This window comes from Amblyomma maculatum, chromosome 6, assembly GCF_055883805.1.
Source record: "Amblyomma maculatum isolate TAMU_Amacu chromosome 6, ASM5588380v1, whole genome shotgun sequence".
NCBI classification, from domain to species: Eukaryota; Metazoa; Arthropoda; class Arachnida; order Ixodida; family Ixodidae; genus Amblyomma; species Amblyomma maculatum.
In genome coordinates, this window is record NC_139349.1 from 34,334,111 (window position 1) to 34,353,385 (window position 19,275).

Here is a 19,275-nt window from a genome sequence, read left to right on the forward strand (position 1 = left end):
ATGTTTTAATTCATTTAGGTGGTTTAGCTGAAAATTGGACAGTCAGGGTTCTTAAGACGAAATGTCCACCCTGGTACTGGATGAAGAGAAAATAGCATGACACGAATAAAATGCATATACTAGTTGCTCACTGGATATAACCTATTTCAGATAGACAAGCCAGAAAATCAGCTAAATTGTATTTACAAATCACCCAAAATATCCTACTTTTTCATGGTCGTTTGATTTTATTGCATAGGTAATTTATTTGTTTTGAGCACAAAAAAATAAATTATGTAGCACCACCAATTCTTCGAAGAAATGTTACGCTTTCGTACAGCGAAACCTGATATCCCTGCTTGGTACTAGTAGTCCCAGTCGCCCTCTCCAGCTTACTGCATCGCTTTCCGGTCAGAGTTCACTGAAAGACAAAACATAAAAAAGTACTATAAATCAACTTTGCGGAAATAAAATGAAAAAAAAAAGCGAACTCGGTGGCTGATCGGTGGTGGGTAGTGGTATAGACCACCAAGGTAAACAGAGTATCTCTGCCGTATTTTATAAAAAAGCTGAAACTAGTTTGTCCTGTAAGAGTGACGTTGGTCTTTCCACAGTGGCTTCGAAGAGAGAGCTCTTTACATCATCATCATCATCATCATCATCATCATCATCATCATCATCATCATCATCATCATCATCATCATCATCATCAGCCTGACTATACCCACTGCAGGGCGAAGGCCTCTCCCATATTTCTCCACTTAACCCGGTTCTGTGCTAGCTGCATCCACTTGACCCCTGCGAACTTCTTAACCTCATCCGCTCACCTAACTTTCTGCCGCCCCCTGCTACGCTTTCCTATATGATATGATATATATCATATCATATAGGATATCATATATTTCATATCATTTCATATAGGATATTTTGCATATCCTATCATATCTTTATATGATACACATCCGAAAAGTCCTGGTAGTATGAATAGTACTTGAAACATATTTTGAATTCCGTGGATCCGGTTGTGTAGATAATGATCTAGCGAAAGCAATCCCAAAACGTAGCAGTAGGCGTCCTGAAAGATCGCCTTTAAACCAAAGAAATGACAAGCTGTTGCCATAAGGTACCTTTGAACGCCTTGCACATGTTAGCGCAGCTGCACAGGTGGCGGTCAGATGCGATCAGATTGACTGCGACATCACTACGTTGTCGGTATTAGGGCCTCATTTGAGCGGGATGTGTGCTTCACCACTGCCCCTGACGTGTGATGATAATGGCTGAACATGAGAACGTTCCTTGATATAAAGAACGGGATACTCTCTTCTTGGAAGGAGACTGCAGTCCAGTGCAGTGCATTTCATTTAGTACTTTTGTGCAATTCAAATTTGAAAATACCCGCAGTTTACGTTTGCTTGCCAGGTTCTATACAAGTTATTGAGCGGTGTCTGCAAAATAAATTGCGAGACAATTGCTTAGAGATATACAAAAGTTGAAATGAAATGCTCAAAATATACTTTATATCAGACATAAATTAGTCTGGAGACAGTAAACAATGTTCTTTATTGTACAGCGAAACCTCATAAAGTGTCTCAACTAATTTCAACACTACTACAAAGAAAAATTCAGATCTCTGAAACGGATGGATAAAGCAGAATTGGTCTACTTCTTCAGCGAGTGATATGCAGTCTTGGTCAAAAGTCTACAAGTAAAAGCCTTTTCGCCTAAGGCACGAAATGAAGCCGTCACGGCGCCATTAATGACTCAAAGGCCGTGAAATTCTATGAGGCAGTTCCTTACTTAAATCATTTTCTAGCATTTTAAATACCAGTTGGCCTTTAAAGATGGCGTGACGGCTCAAATTTGCGGCTGAGACGAAAATTCATGGGCTTCAGGACTTTTGACCAAGATATTATCTGCATTTGCAATTCAGTAAAAAGTAGTTTGGGCTAAAACGATGAATCCGATTTCTGATTTTTTTGTCTCAATTGAGCTTAAAATACCACGATACCATACGCGCTGCATAGTAAACGGAAAAGAGCGGCTGCATCTCATTCCGCTAAAGTAAAACCGTAGTGACATATCGGGGGAGTTGAAGCATCGAACTGTCTCTTTTTTGTTTCTGTCTCTGTTTTGTCCCTTTTCTCTGTCCCTTTTCTTTTTTGTAACTTTTTGTAACTAAGTAATGTAATGTGATCAATGAAGCACCCTAGTGGTTTTTCGGAGTGTGGAGCTCTCACTTAATGTTTTCTTGTCATGACTTCCTTTTAAAAATGCTGTCGAACTTGACGTTACAGAGTCGGAGTGTGAAGTGGATGTCAGGCCTGCAGGAGAAATTGTGAATTTTGATTTCTTCCTTACTGCTTTAGAAAAAGGCACATCGTACTAGGACTCTGCGATTAACCAATGTTGCCAAAACTTTGCTTTGTTACGCGGTCCTGTCTCGCAGAGAGGCACAAGCTTCAATTAAACCGTAAAAGATGTCTGGCGTTAGAAAAACGCCGATGGTAGGATGTTCGGTTCCAAGCACACTACTTGATTGACGGGTCTGTCCAATACCCTTAACACATCGCTGAAAGCTTCATATTGTGCGCGTTGGCAGGCTGATTGCCCATCATCGTGATTATGCTGAGGCGCTTTCGAGGTGGTGTTCAGCTGCTCTCAATTGAATTGTGCCAAACATTCTCAGAAATAAAAGCCAGAACCGTCGTGAGGAGTATGACAATCAAAACTGTTTTCCCAGAAATGCTCTTAAAATCTAGTAAGACGCCCCAAGGGAAAGTCGATGCGTAGATTGGAGAAGGCGAAGCACAAGAAAAGCACACAGTTGAGAACAAGACAAGAGCAAGACGATGCAATTCGACAAAATTAATAGAAGTGCATGCCATACTATTTATTTTAAAATCTTTGTGCTGTCCTTTAGGCGCCTATTATTCTCCACGTTGTAATATATTCCCTATGCGTTCCCACATTAAATGCCTATGTTGTAAAACTTGCGGAGACCACTAAAGATGCTGACGTGCTGTGCCCTGGACGAGTGTTTCAGGATGACCCATCATTTCGGGAGTGAGTCTAGGTTGTATTCGTAGTATTTTAGTGGACACCTATTATTTTTTTCTCCTGACATGACACAGGTGAAATTAATATTTTACTGTCGACTCCTAAAAAAAGCGGATGATGCACAAGTTCGACTTCAGTATTTTCTGGACGGATCCCCATATTTTGGTGGTTGGCCCAACAAATCCAGGTATCAACAACATAATGTTTTAATGAGGCAAACGTGTCAAAGTGAGACAAATGTGTCAGAAATAAACTTGCTTATCTCGAATATATGTGTCCTGTCGTTTCCGTTTCGTACGGTGAGGCTTTACAGCTATTATATCTCGCTATTCTGGTTACCTAATAGCCAGAAGTGTTGCTCGAAAAATTGTGACAATAGTATGAAGCGCTTTCAACCCGAACAACGTAGCACTTACCGTTGTGCGATCGTAACTGGAATCAAGACACCGAGTAAGAAAGCTGCGCTCACAGAAGCGGCGCCGTTGCCAGGGTTTGAATCTTCTGCAAGAAAAAGAAGAGAGAGAGAGAGAATGAAGGGAGTTGGAGGGAGGAGGGAAAGGGTAACGTATACGCTGCCCCTTTAAGGGTACGACGCAACAGCGTGAACCACTCCCGTACGTGACTCCCCTCGCGAATATTTGTTCACGTGCACGCACGTTTTAGCTCATTTAATCAACAATCCCCTTATCAACATGCCCTTTATTATACAGTCGTGAGCTGCCATGTAATGTTGAATACACCCGTCATATATATAAAATCCTGCTTGAACAGCGCCGTAAGAACGGACATAGCTGCTGCACGGCCTAGGAGTAGCATGTCTTATTCGAAATTTAAGGATTCTGGAAGTTTAGATTCCCCTCAGCCTGCCATCTGATTTGCGAAGCTTGAACTTGGTAGCACCTTAAAAATCGACCACGTCACGTTGTAGCGGGACATCGCACAACGCTGCGACCAAAACAGTTTCCGGCCGAGCCAGAATGCCAGGTACCATCTGCCAGACAGAGCCATGCCGGGGACTCTTCACTCACAACGCCAACGTGGCAAAACCGAGGCCGGATTTTCTGAATAACTTGGCCTTCAACGCTGTCGCCCTAGACGATCCTGGCAGTTCACCGCGTTCTTTGAAGAACGGTACTGAGCAAACGCTCCGTCCAGTGAGATTTAGCAGTATACCAATGAAATATAAAGGTTAAATAAAGAAGCAGGAAGGTGACGTTCTAGCAGATGAATTCAGCTGCTCAGGATGAACTGGCAGCGGAGCGTCAGGCGTAGCGAACCATAAAGACAACGACCAACTTCTTCGTCTTCGAGTGCGCCAGCACGCGATGCATGCCAGTGGCTATGATGATGAAGATTACCACACTACAGTACAAGCAAGCGTGCAATTTGATACCACAAGGGGCATGACGTTTTCCGACATGGAGGAAGTGGCGATAGCCCTTGACGCAACGCACTCCGCATCTAAATACATAGTTACAGATTCCCAGGCAGTTTATAGAAACTATATGCGTGGCAGAATCACGCCGCTAGCCTAAAAAATTCTGAGTCAATGTAGGACTTCAGCTGCACAGAAGGAGGTAATATGGGCACCAGGTCACCAGGGAGTTGAAGGAAACGAGCGCGCACACGCTTCGGCCCGAGCTTTTGTTCCCCGGAATCCTTCTACGTCCTCCCTTGCAGATTTAGGCTCCCCCTCTCCGTTAACATCATATTCAGAGATATTACAGCATTTGCGCCTTGAAAGGCAGACATTCCCGAAGCCCGCTAAGGGTCTTAGTAAATCAGAAGAGTGTCACTCGGTTCGAAGGTTACAAACTATGTCCATTTAATATTCCAGCAACACTTCACGCCATTGAGCCCGAATCCTTTTCGGCGAAGTGCAAATTTTGTGGCCAGAAGGCAAACGTATACCATATGGTATGGGCTTGTCAACAAAATACCAGTATTGACATAATAAATCAGCCAACGTGGGAAGGATGGGAGGCGGCCCTGTCCAGCTCGGACATCGAGGAACAATGAGCCCTCGTCGAAAGAGCGCGGGCAGCGGCTTTTACCAACGGTGTTCCGCACTAGGGACCCGGCCAGCCTTCCCTTAATCTAAGCCAATGTCAATAAATGTTTTCATCAACATCATCGACATCAAAAGAGCGGGAGGATTGCAAAATAAAGGGAATAAGAAAGATAAAGTGCCAGAAATAATGAAACTGAAGTGCCGTAAACGTTTCCTGCCAATCATGACAGCCCTGACAATCTTGATAGCTTAAAAAAAAAAGCATTGCCAAAGAAGCAGCCCGGCATTTTGCCAGAGGAATCTGCCCTGAATGGATGAATAACAAAAAAAAAAGCGGTGTTGATCGCTCAGTTGGGGATGTATCGGAACATCCGTATAACAGCAGCAAGTACGACGCCGCAGCAATCGGCACGAATACGTTTACTGGTACGGAATGCAGTCCTCCTTTCCTTTCGTTACCTCTGTCATGGGAATCTTAAAGCCTATTATAAATGCTGTTTTAAATAAAAGTGCTACTACCGCTGAAACCAAAACCACCTTTCCTTACCGATACACACACCAGTTGCCGGAGAGCTTTCTTCGTAGTCTGACAAAAAAAAAAAAAAATGTTGCATAAAAATTAAATAAATATGCGCTGTAACACTGACGGTTTACACTGATAGGTACGCCAGGGTTCCCATCGAAGTAATAAAGTTGGTACCGGATACAACACGTGGATGTCACATTGTTGAGCGTTAGCTTGGCAAAGTCTCGCAGAAGCCGATTTCTATTACATTAAGAAGTACACAACATGTCCCCTCAATTTCTCTGCAACCAATTAAAAACCTCTGAACTTAGAAGTTCTTCCGAGCTGAGCCGCATTTAACCCCAATTTAAATTTGAAATGTGTCAGACACGAAAGATCTCGTATAAAGGTTATTGTCTTTCGTGATGAACGGAGCGTCTACTTAGAAGTGCAGATTCAATCACCTTTCTCTATAGCGCTCATGTCGCGTGCTCATGTGCAAATTAGGTGAAACCGTAACTTCGCAGGTTTGTTATTGACAATGCACTGGTGCCTGTGGGGTTTGCTTGGCACTGAGTTTGCGCTACAGAGCAAGTGTTACTGGTAGAAACTGGTACCTGTCTTAGAATTTCACTTTAACCTCCTTCGTACAAGATCGCTCTAGTGTTTTACACGAACCTGATTGACTCTGTACCTGCTTACGCATGTACTTTATGTGCTGGCAAGGATGCTTTTTGATCCCTAACGGGGTTCAGGTTCTATCAGAAGCCAACTTAGCCTGTGAGAGCTTAGCACGGATGTGTGTGCATGCAAGTTGCGGGGTTTTTCGAAGCTTTCTGAGCAATGCCTAAGCCTTCGCGTGCTTTCCAAAGTAAACAAGTTGGACACCGATCTGGAATGCCTCGCAAAAGAGCAGATTTAGGGCGCAGAGGTAACACATATTATATTATGGCAACCAGGCACATTGTGATTGCTGCTTGTTTTATATCATGGAGTGGTACTGTGGAAGACTTTGGAGCTTTTCAATGTGCGGTTGGCACTCAATTTAATCTTCGCTTTTCATTGCCTAATCTGATTATTACTGCAATTCAATAAACATAGCAGATTTCGCTTCTTTGCCAGAAAGGTTCCCATCACGTGAGGCTTCGTAAATTATGGTTGTTTGGATTCCTCCATCAAGTATGTAATACTAGCATAAGTGCACCACAAATATCATTATCGAAATGGTGCCGTGCCTCGCTTATATGAGCACTGTCATTTCCAAGCAATGCCGTTTAAAGCATGTTGTCAGTGGCAACGAACTGTCAGTAAAAAAAACAAAACAAAAAAACGTTCGTGTAAAAGTTCTGCCTGTATAGATATTTGGTAGGCAATACCAGTGAAAAAAGAGAGCAAAGAAACGAAAGAACATTGTAGAAAATGCGACAAAATATTCTGTAGTTCTTAAGTAATGCCAGATTTCCCGACATTGTAGTACTTTCCTGTAGTTTGTTCTGTAGTACTTTTAATTTAATATCAGACAATTCTGATGCTAATACATAATATTATATTGTCGCAGCATGTTCACTGTCAAAAACCGCACTGAAATTTTGTTCTAACAACAAGAAATTTTCTTTAGTTTTTCCGACTAGGATGAACTGTTAATCGGATGAAAACTCCGCATGTAACGTTCCAATAGAACTATACTTGCCGCATTTGCATCTCAAACAATGAGATAAAGTTTAAAGTTCCCACTCGTCCATTAAATATGTGATGCCGTGTAATGAGGCAATAGGCCATATGTTTACCATGAGCTAGAGTATATTGTTGACATCTGTTAGCGCAATATGGTGGACCGCAAGAAATATGAATTTAGCGCTCTGCCTCTGTAAAACAAGAAATCAAAAAAAGGTCCATTCAAAGGCACATGCACTTCCTAATTACTTGTCAGTGCTGTCCAGCTTCAAAAATATAAAAGAAAATATCTGGTTTGGGTTGTCCATAGTTTGTTTTGTTCCATATTAAGCCGGTGAAAATGCCTGTGTCCCAGTGAGCTCTTCTGCATCTTCGATATAACAATGTCCGGACGGCGAATGTCTGTATTTACGATGCGTTAATGCTTTGAACACGTTTGGTACCCAGAAAAGTTTTCCACAACATGAATCATTCGTATAAACTAGATAGTATTAACAGGCACAATTGGGCATTTCATGACCAGCTGGCTGGTTGTAAGTCTACTATTGGCTTTAGTTAGAATGAAAATAAGTTCCTCTTTATTTCTATTGCTGAAAAGACCTTTATTCGTTTCAACATTATAGAGTCCAATGTATTTACAATGCGGCAGGTACATGTAATAAAGTTGCCTTCTACGGCGTGCTAAATGTTGATAAATAGTCATGTCGGCCTACTTAATAATCATTACGGCAAAGGGCCGTTATCAGAAACTGATCAGTTTGTTTCTACGTTTGGATGAAAAGGCCTCCTGTTATCATCGAGGATTCGGCAGAACTGACTTCCCTTCTCGTCAAGCTTGCTCCAGTGCCCGCTAAATTCTCCTTGTCAACACAGGTTCCGAGGTTTGTGAAAGCAATATTATTTCACCGAGCAGTCACAATTATCACTCTGCTCGTAAAATCATAAACCCAAGCTATTTTTAGAACACACTTCAACTTCCTTTACATATTGCCGCGGTTTCATACTATGGCTAATGGCATCGCGTGGTCTTAATTCGACTATTTAGGCATGCTTTATTATCGAACATTCTATTACATAGCAAACAGTTTTGAAGGAATTGTTTGGTGAAGAAAAGAAAGGTAGATGTGCATTGTTAACACTGCAGTTTGTTCTTCACAAAGAAATTTCATCGGTAAGATGCAAGTTCTTGCAAAAGCAGAGCGTTATGTTTTTGGATTGTGACGGAGTTTTTTATTTATTTTATTTATTTGATCATACTGCAGACCCAGTGAAGGGTCCTGGCAGCAGGGGCAACAATTCCAAAAGAAAACAGAAAAGCATAAAGTGCAAAAACATGAACATAAAATTTACACAAGTACAAGCAAGACAGCAAATCAATGCACGGCCTTTTCTAAGGAATCAAGGTCCTGAAGGGATGATAATGGCAGGTTATTCCATTCGGTTATGGGGCGCGGGAAAAAAGAAAATTTGAAAATGTTAGTTCTGGCAAAGTAAGATGTTAGTGATTCGGTGTGCGTATTTCTTGTTGCCCTAGACGATGCCGGTTTAGATACAAATCAGGAGCCATTGATAATTTATTATTTTTTAGTAGAAAGAGGAATTTTAGCCTGTGTATTCTGCGCCGAGATTCAAGGGACTGTATGTTATGATTAAGCATTAGGGTAGATGGTGAGTCAGTGCTGCGATATTTAGAAAATATAAACCGAACAGCCTTGCGTTGAATTCTTTCGAGAACATTAATGTTAGTTTTAGTGTGTGGGTCCCAAACAGTGCACGCGTACTCAAGTTTAGGTCTAATCATGGTGTTATATGCTAGCTGTTTGACGTCGGAAGGAGCTTGTTTTAACTTATGTCTTAGAAAACAAAGGTTACGGAAAGAAGATGAGCATACAGTGTCAATATGTTTGTTCCAGCTAAGTTTATTCGTTAGTGTTACACCGAGAATTACGCGGCACCGGGATTTGAACCCCGGTCTGTAATCTTCGACTTCTGAAAGGTTCCGGGTGGGAAGACTGTATGAAAAAGAATGGCGGTTCCTTTTGTTCGTAATCCGCATAAATACTGTCTTGTCAGCATTTAATTCCATTCCCCATTTATTACACCATTCGCTAATACTATATAAGTTAGAATTAAGTAAAATCTGGTCGCCTGGAACATTAATTTCATTATACAAAGCACAATCATCGGCAAACAATCTAATTTGAACAGGGTGAGTAATGACGTCGGTAATATCATTAATATTGATAAGAAAGAGTAGTGGCCCAAGGACACTGCCCTGCGGGACACTGGAGGTTACTGGAAGTTGGCTGGAACAGTGACCATCGATACTGACATATTGAAATCGGTCGGATAAATAAGCTGAAACCCAGTTAATAATAAATGAAGGGAGACCAATTGTTTCTAGTTTATGGATAAGTTTACTGTGCGGAACTAAATCAAAGGCTTTCTTAAAATCTAGAAATATGACGTCTACTTGGCCGGAATGGTCAAGAACCTGAGCAAAATCGTGAATGACAGATGTAAGCTGGGTGACTGTGGAAAAGCCTTTCCGAAAGCCATGCTGGAATGGCGATAATATGTTGTTGTCGTCAAGAAAGGTTTTTATGTAATTAGCTATAATATGTTCAAGAAGTTTGCAGCATGAAGAGGTCAACGATATGGGGCGATAATTAATAAACAATGCGGCATCACCTTTCTTATGTATGGGTACTACACGGGCAACCCTCCAGTCAGACTCGTGAAGAATCCTTCACGAGAACCTAAACGTCCGAGTGCAAAATCTTTAGACCATAGTTTAGCAAGGAAGTACTCCCGCTTTATGGTGAATCAAATTATCGCTTCATGACAATTTAATATAGAACGCTCATTGCTAATAATAATGAGTGTATCCTGCATCAAACTTTTACAGTATAGACAATTTCTCGTGGCATAAAATAGGTGGTTGTATATACTCGCTTTAGACGCGAGGTGGCAACAGCAGCACACGACCACGGAATGTAATATGTACGAAAGACTATTAGACGTTTGTGCAGATAAATTTTCCGAGGTTGTGTAGGAAGGGTTTTATCAGATGCTTATGGAAGAAGAATGTTTTGTCCTAGAGTTGACGTAATTAAAGTGAAGATGACGATTGTTATGAAGCAAATGTGCATCCCTCTTACCGTCACATAGTTCTACTGTGAGGGCACCGTACATCTCTGAAGCCTTGCTCTTCCCTTGGGCACATCGCAGGGAGTAACCTCCATCTTCTCTCTTACGGCATTTGAGGTTGTTCGCCGAAACAGCAGGGATCTTCGTGAAAAACTCAGTGCAGAGATCAACAGGAGTAGGTCCTGGGAGCCAGCGAATACAGTACAGAGGTTACTTGGTGCCTTTTGCAGGGCCATAATGAAAAATGACTCTTGAGCGGCCGCTTCTTTGAAGCAGCTATACATTGCGACAGCTTGCACAACTAAGTGCTGTAATAAGACCGTTTTTTGCTTTCATAGGTAGAAGCGCCAAATACTATATGCTTGTGGGGTAGCCTAATTGGCAACGAAGGCTGGCAACGGGTGTTGTCAAGTTAGAGAATTTCTCAGTTCTGCCCTGTTCTGAACAGAACCTATTACTACAAAGAAAAATCAATTTTCTAACTTATCCTCCTAGCGTTCGCTGCTGATTTAATAAAGATATCAGCACTCATTTTTTGATCTTCACTCTTTATCATGCAGCTGTAGCATGGTGGATATTGTATTCACAGGTTCAAAAGACTGGTGCATAAAAAAGCGAAACCCGAAAACTTTTGGCTGTAGGCTACGAGCTTTGCCAGTGCACAGAAAGTAGCTTCACATATTTCTGTTGATAAAAAAGGAAAAAAAGATTACAAGCCAGTTTACATGACTGAAAAATACGTTTCCGCTGGACAAGTAACAAGAACACTATCGCACATTGTACCCTTGAAGACATTTGAAATTATCATCCCAATTATGGGTATATTAACAGTAATACTTGTGAGAGTATAGGTACTCGTATTGTATAGCTGTGGCGCAGTTGACGAATGGAAGGTTTTAAAATAGCCCTGTTTTGTGTCCTCGCTTACTGTGTCGCGTCTTCTGCTACTGAGCTGTAGTTACGTGTACTTGAGAAATAATATAAATATGCAGATTAATCTACATATTTTTCTGCTTGGAACAACAACGCGCTAAATTAGGTCATTAAGAAATTCTGATGTATCTGATACAGATATCTCACAAGGGTTGCTAGTAAAGGCAGCTGTCCTAACATATCCCAGAAACTGAGTGAAAATCATCGTTTGGTGGCGGTATACACTGGACGCATTCTATACATCTGAGCTCTTCATGCAATTCGATTTGTTGATCCTGTGTCTCGGGGACATAAATAAAAAGTGGATAGCTTCCTCTCTCAAAGAAATAAACTTGTTTTGCATAAGTAACCAGGCTTCACCTGTGAATGAGAGTACACACAGAGCTTCCATATGCTGTAAATTTAAAAAAAAGTTCGTAAAAGTAAAAAGAATAATGGGTAGCAACAGACTACAATCATGAACAAATACTGGCTTTTTACATCTTTATATTTACATTTGTGAAATATTCCGCGTCTTAGGTGAGTGCAAAGAGACCGTACTGAGGGTATAGCAAAATACAATTCTCGTAAACTAGGTTTCGCCTCTGAATGCAAAAAGCCTCAAAAACACTGAATGTCTGAGCCCCAGTAAAAAAAGTGATGGATATAAAAAACAGCGTGGCCTAGACTTCAGAAATTATTTCTGCTGCAAAGGCAAGTAATTAGAATCCCGAATTAGTTATATTTTTACTTATTAGGTTTAAGAACAAAGTATCGCTGAATTATTGTGGATCCTGTCGAAAAGCAACAGACTGAAACAGTTGCAGCAAGCTGCGATTTATGCAGCGTTTTAAATGGTTTACGTTAAAGAGGCGTCTTTACGCGCAATAAAAAAGCCTTCACTTGACAGTGGTGCCAGAGGCAGCAAACTTCCAAAGAAACCGATTGTTCCCCATTGAAGACGCTAGCACCGATCCATTTCATAGCGGCACAAGGAAAGCGTATTGAAGCGTTGTAAAAAAAAGCTTATCCTCCGAGCGTGAACCACCACAGGGGAAACAGGAGTATTTCTCGATGTTGGTGGTGTAGACAACTCAGCGACCGCCGCACCTTATCGCGCTGCATCCGTGGACAAGGTGTCATTCTTTGATAAACGTCAGTTTCCTTCTGTTTCCAGGTACGCTGAAGTACCTGGAACCGAAACTAGCCGGTTTCCTATCCCTGGCGCTGCTTGCGGCTTCCGCGTCCTGAGGAGCGTCTGAGACAGCAAAGCCCGCATTTCTCTGGAGTGCTCTCCCCGATTGGACTTAGAAGAGCAATGAGTTGAGATATCAGCGCCAGCAGTAGGGCACATGGCGGCGTTTTTTTTTGAGGCTGTTATTCAAAGCAGCGCAAATGGTTCGTGAGTGCAAGAAATTCACTCAGAGGCTTCTAGGCCTATTCACAACCTCTTATTTTACGTTCTGTTCCGGAGGCCAATAATAAAACATTAGTAGTTAGTTCTTCTAATCAATCAAATTTGAAGAATGAGTAAATAGTACACACTAGGCAACATGCACTCACCAATTCAAAGTTGAGCTTACGGGGCTAGGACACTCAGTTGTTTAGACCCCTGGTTACGTTTAGCTTCTACAACTATATGAAGTTTGGGCGGGCATTAAACGTAAAGTTAGCCTGCTTGAAATGCCAGCATGTTTGAAAATGCCCTCCAGGAAGGTCATTGTAGTTACATTACCTGTCACAGAGCCGTCAATGATGCGCAGGTGAGGCGCGAAAAGACAGGAATTATCTTCCTTGTTTTCGCACTGGTGAATTCGATTGAGACTCGGTGAAAGCGGTTCAGTCTTAAATGTAAGCTCCACCTTGAGTTCCTCTCTGAGTGAGAAAATAAGGGCACAAGATTAGTCGTTTATTGTTTTTCTTCGGCAACACTTAGGGATATGATGGTTGCTATAGCGGTCTAACTATGGCGCATATCTAGCCAGGACATAGCCGGAGTATAGCTGCCTTGTATACCGAATGTTTTCTAGTCACCTCCTGTCTCGGTAATTCGAAATTATATACTATAAGAACGATATGTTGCTCAAGCAAGATTCGGTGGCGTTTTCGTCTTCCGGCAAGTATGCAAGTTGGGGAACGAGAAGGCTAGTAACCAAAAATATGGCATCTTGTGCTGCCTGTTGTTTGTGACCTTCCAACATCGTAAGAGCGTAGCAGCCGACCCGACAGTGAACGAGTGCGCTGTGTGACTGTGTTCTCTCGATCTCTGTCCTTCGGCTGTTGTGCTACAACGATGCCTACTGGTAAATAAAAGTTTTAGAAGTATATGCCTAATTTGAAGCTGCATATATGAAGTCGCCTCATACATAACAAAATATGGATACACTCCAACACAAAATATGCAAGAATGGAAGGACACTTCAAATATTGGTGCACGTTTAAAACACCACCATATGCGCGTGCTGGTGTTTCCCGCTGGTTGGAGTACGGGGGGAGAACGCCGCCATAAAAAACGATGTAAACAAAATTTTGGAAAATAATTTTCGCACTTAATGTTGCACCAGTAAAGGCAGCCTTTCGTAAACAATTGGTTAACACCCTCAAAGAGTGCCTGAAAAGTATGCAGTGCCGTTTATTAGCAGATATCACTTTTAACTGCCAAGTTAATTGCGTGTTGTAAATCTAGACGTACCCATGATAACGACTTGCGGTTTTAGCAGAACGGGAGAACTTCCCATCACTCTGTTCCTGCATGTCATATATTTATTCGCAAAATGCCATCGTTTGAAAAGACCGTATAGACAACACTGCATGGAGAGAGCTGTCAAACTGCAACGCAAACAAACCCCACATTGCAGGTGTTGACAGCGCATTGATTCTCTCTGCGCGCATCTGGCGTCTGCGAACACCTCTTATGTTTACGTACCCGGTGCTGGTCTACAGATCAATAAGCAGCGCTCGTAATTAAGTAAATTTGTGGTAATTGGAAAATCGAAGGTACGTTATCGTGATTCCACCAAGCATAAAATTTTAAATTTCTTCTTTAAAATATTTTATACACCAAAACCTTGCATCAGAAAACATCTACTTTCAATTCTGAGCAGTCCGGCACCTTTCAAACTATTTTCATTTTGTTTTTAATTATTTCAGTTACTCATTATTAAGTTGCACACTCTAAATATTCCTAATTAGCATCATGAAGCATTGCTTTTCATTCTAAGCATTGTGACACCTTTGAACCCGCTTTTGCTATTGCAAGTTTTCACTATTTCTTCCTTTAATTCTCGATTTAGTGAATTGATTAGAATGATTTTATTAACTCGTCATTGCCTATCACACACACACCAATCACTCAATAATCACTGGAACGAAAAATTACCATGATACTCTTTTACGCGGCCTCCTGTTATTTCGGACCACTACTAAGCCGACGGCTTTTCGACCGAACGAGCTGTGTACGCTATAACCTAAAGCCAGGAGAGAGCTAAAAGAGCACAACCAGTAAAGTGAGAACAAGATAATGGTTACTCAGAATACAGTTGGATACCCAGCCCTGAAGAAAGGGATAAAGTATGTCGCCACACGGACAGCTTAGAAAACCCATAGCAGGATCAGTGAGCCGGTACGCCGTTCGACTAGTTTCTGCACTATGTAACATGAGTGAGATTCACCGTGAAGTGAGATCGTGCACAGTTGAGTCAACAGATGATGAAACCACCTATTGCAAGATCCTAGTCGTATATAGGAACAAAACGATGCCGTTTAAAATACATGTAGCGACATATTGTACAGTTGAAAGAAAGCATGCAGACGATGGACAGGATCTATATGTTTGAAAGGACACATAAAGACTATATTTGAATCCTGCGTTTGCCTAACGTTTTTCTTCGAAGGCTTTACATTCATATCCATAATTTTGTGAGCCCTACAATCGAACTATGTGCGATGAAAGCATCAATATTTTGAAAGCAAAAAAACAAAAAAATTGCAAAGCGCTATATTTTAAAACGATGCTTACCCGCATTCAATCAATCTGCTGGCTGAGAGGTCCTCGCCATACAGATTCTTCATCTGAAAAAAAAATATATATATATATATATATACATTATTAATAGTGCCTACGCTCTATTGAGTTTTGTTTTCCTTGAGATTTAAATATCAACCAAGGGTTTCATATTTTACAAGTTCAATCAAATTTGTGACGTTTCTGCATCAATTGACGCTCTTGATAAAGGAGCACTGTGAGCGTGACAATGTGACAGCATCGTAGTCTGCACATTTACCACCATGGCTGGATTGTAGTATTGGTACATTTGACTCAGAAATAATGAAGGCAGTGGAGCTTGCAAAAACGTAAATACAATGGCTAAACGGAGTTGATAAATTTTGCTATAGTCATCACAAAGAAATATAAGGGCTTTCTTAACTGGGTCTTGATGTTGTTTACAACGCAGGAGTTGGCTTTGGATTAAGCTCCTCTCGTTAAATGATAAAACTTCATCATCGCCTTCAGCTTCATAAGAATATCATTGCGGGACAGAATCCGCGCAGCGGTGCCCTAAATACGCGAAAAATAGCCATGTTGTTGCACTGCGGTGACCTTTAAAGCAGAAGCATTAATAGTCGGATTCTTTAATTTCGCAGGATGGCTCTGAAGCCTCCTCCTCGCAACAGCTCTACAATAAAAAGCAATATTTTTGTCATATCCTTCGGTAGGTCTTGAACCCAGCCGTGGCAATGAGGTCAGTTTCGCTGGCCACTGAGTTAGGCCATATCACCCTTTCCGGTGTTTTTCACTGTAGTATTTATTACAATGAAACAATGTTCTATATACAAAAACTTCAAAGCTTCGTACAAACTACGTGACCACCAATGTCAAATCAACACGGGATGAAGAATACGGTAAAATAAGCACCTATACACCAGAAACTAGGCAACGCAGAGCACAGCCCTATGACGGAGTACCATTTCGGTGCGAACTACCCCGAGGCATACACTTCTTTAATATAAATAATTATCCGACTGAAGACGTCTTTGCAGGCAAACTGATTCGCAGTTTCGGCTCATCATGTGCGTTTTCAAAATAGTGTGTAGGTCACTTAAAATGATCATGTCTAAAAAATTATCAATAGATGGCAGCGCAGTGAAACAGCTTCTAGAACGCTGTGTCAACTAAAACCTTTTTCAATGTCCATTGTAAGATGTCATTGAATAATATAGTATCTTTGCAATTAATGAAGCATGGCTTAATTGTTTCTGCAACAGCACAGAGCCAGAACTTTATTGTAGACACGAGAAAGTCTTCCTTGACTAACCCTATTTTACCGGAAAATGTCCCAGGGCGCAGCTTATGGGAAAAGTCTTTGTACATTGCGAGAGATGCATTTTCGCACTCTAAGGCGGGCGTCATGGACATGAAAGGCGAAATATACAGAGCGGCACATCGGCGGAGGGAAAACCCAGAAATTAAACTTTTGTACAATTGTTTTCTCAAAATTCAGAAACAGGAACTCGAGGGAGAAACCAACAATTAGGAAACTAAATACCAAATACACCTCATACATTATACTCCATAGACACAGGCGATCAGAAACATAAGACACAACAAGGGTAGGTATAACATTCACTAGATGTCAAGAATGAACACAATAGCGGGTGGGAATTGTTACGGAAAACATGAATCATAAAACTATCTAGTGTTTATATAGGTGGACAAAGTAGAGTTCTGGGCTAGTTGGTAATACATGATAAGTGGGAGGCTTAGCGCGGAACAGACAAGGACAAGAGAGGCACACAGGACGAGCGCTCGTCCTGTGTGCCTCTTTTGTCCTTGTCTGTTCCGCGCTAAGCCTCCCACTTATCATATAGGTGGACGAAACTAATGCCGCCGGCGCTTACAGGCTTGAAAAGTATTATGCTCGTAAAAGCACAAACACGAATCAGCTGTCTGTACTGCCTAGCGCGTAATGTCTCCCGCCGAGAGGGACAGCACATGACGTGCTTCCCATCCTAGGAAATGAGACGTACAACACAGCAGCGCATATGACGAGAATGTGAATTTGCAGAAGACCAAGTTTTCCACCTGCTGCGCACAAATGAAAGCAGACGCTGCTATCTAACCTAGAGCAGCAAAATTAGCCACCGCTCAGCCATTCCGTTTGACTCTGATGCCTGCAGCACTACTAAACCTAGTTTAGGTGAGGAAACGTGATATCGCCAGTGGTGTGTGTATACACTGTTCTGGTATCCAGCCTGATGCCTTGAAGTTCGATACAGAAGCACAACTGTCTTCTCTCTATCTAATATAGCACCAACAGGCATCAGTCGTTTCATCCTAATCAAAGAAAATCATGCAGTAAAAAGCAAAGGGTAGGGGGGGGGGGGGAGAGGAAAAGGTGGCATCAGTCTTCACCTTTACTCTTACAATTATTTCTCTTTTGTCACTGTCATTTAAATGTATAATTATGCTTAAAAACTAAGGATTTTCACTACAGCCTCACTTATTTCAAAAATAGCGAACAGAGAGAGATATATATTTTAATGGCCACAGGAGATGTCTGCCTGGTGGTGAGCCTAGCATGCTACTCCTGATGAGGGTTGAGGGATGAGGGTAACAAAATGTGGGAGGAGAACATCGTACATCAACAGCCTATTTATAGGAAAGCCATAAAAGGAAACACGCATCTTTTCAAAAGCACAGCCTGTTTGGTGTCGCTCTGAGTATTTTCCTAAGCAAGTTGGAAGATATCTAACTCGAAAAAGCAGTTGGAGCGTAGCGCGTTTGCTAGAGCTTCTTCAGAGGTAAGCTAGAAGTGGTTTCCCGCAGTACGTCATGTATGAGGCAGAATTATTAGTAATTGGTTTATTGTCCTCGTTCTTGGTAAGGCCATCAACGAAATATGGTAGATCATAACAAGTAGGACGATATCTGCTGATAAAACGTGAAGTTTTTACCAATTAACAGAAGAACGTGTCTAAAACACCTAAGCAATTAACACATAGTATACATACACTTGTGTTGCGCAAGTACCCAATTTTGTGCAGACATCACTGGCTGCAGTCGTATATGCAAGATAATAAAAGTGGTGAAGTGAGAATAGTTTAACATTTAACCCAGCGAATATTATATGCTGTTAACATTTACTTTAAAGAAAATAATAGGATTACTTTTATAGTCCCAAAGCGACTGAGGCTGTGAAACCCGCCCCTTTTCGCCCCCTTTCACCACGAATCGATCCAGCACTCTTGGGCACAACAGTCTAGCGTCCTATCCTCTGAGCCACCGCAGCGGGGTGAAGACAAAATCTTGTGGGTCAAAATAATTCGAAACAAACCGAAAATGTTGTGAACTTATCGAACCATTCAGACGGCATTCTTAGCGCTAAAAATACACACGCAGACGAGATAATAAAAATACACGCGCACACGAGCCGTCTGAAGTTAAAAACCATCTAGCCCGTCTATAAGTTCCTTTAAACCATTTATCGAATGCGTTTCGAATAATTGGCGTGAGGTTCAAATAAGACTGGCTAAATTTTTTTTCTTCAACATATGTTCCGAAACCTGGCTCCGCACTAATAAGCGGTACCTTTCAGCGGCGATGAGCATCCGCAGTAAGAAATACGCTTTCATTTAGTGTGACGGCTTTCATACTGCTTATGCATGGCCTCGACTGGACGACAGGGTAAAGCGCTAGAAGGTTCAGCAAGTCCGGCCTTGATGCTCGAACTTGGAAGCTATGGCTTTGACGTGGCTCCTTAGGCGCGAGCACGCGTTTGTTGCTTTTTCATCAAGAGCAAAAGAATTATTTTCCTATATATGTAACTTCGCGTTGATAAAGTTTATGTAATGACCTTGCGTTTGGAACTGTTAGTGAAAATTAGTGTTTTTTTATTAAATAGCCATAGCGTTGACTCCAAAAACTACAGCACCGTGTCGCCGCGCCTGCCACGATGCTAATGTTAAGCCGAAACAGAATTATTCCATT

At 41.6% G+C, this 19,275-nt stretch overlaps 1 protein-coding gene across 1 annotated transcript in view; it reads right to left on the reverse strand.

Moving 5' to 3' along the window:
• Window positions 1-207: 207 nt before the first annotated feature.
• LOC146185474 (glycoprotein antigen BM86-like) overlaps window positions 208-19,275 on the reverse strand; it is a 49,635-nt gene continuing 30,567 nt past the window's right edge. Inside the window, exons 11-15 of the mRNA XM_084606435.1 lie at window positions 15,307-15,359; window positions 13,024-13,163; window positions 10,388-10,558; window positions 3,453-3,537; window positions 208-400 (exon numbers count right to left, since the gene is read on the reverse strand). Coding sequence (XP_084462561.1) covers window positions 391-400; window positions 3,453-3,537; window positions 10,388-10,558; window positions 13,024-13,163; window positions 15,307-15,359 — 459 coding nt within the window. The 3' untranslated portion in view covers window positions 208-390. The remainder of the gene's footprint in view (window positions 401-3,452; window positions 3,538-10,387; window positions 10,559-13,023; window positions 13,164-15,306; window positions 15,360-19,275) is intronic.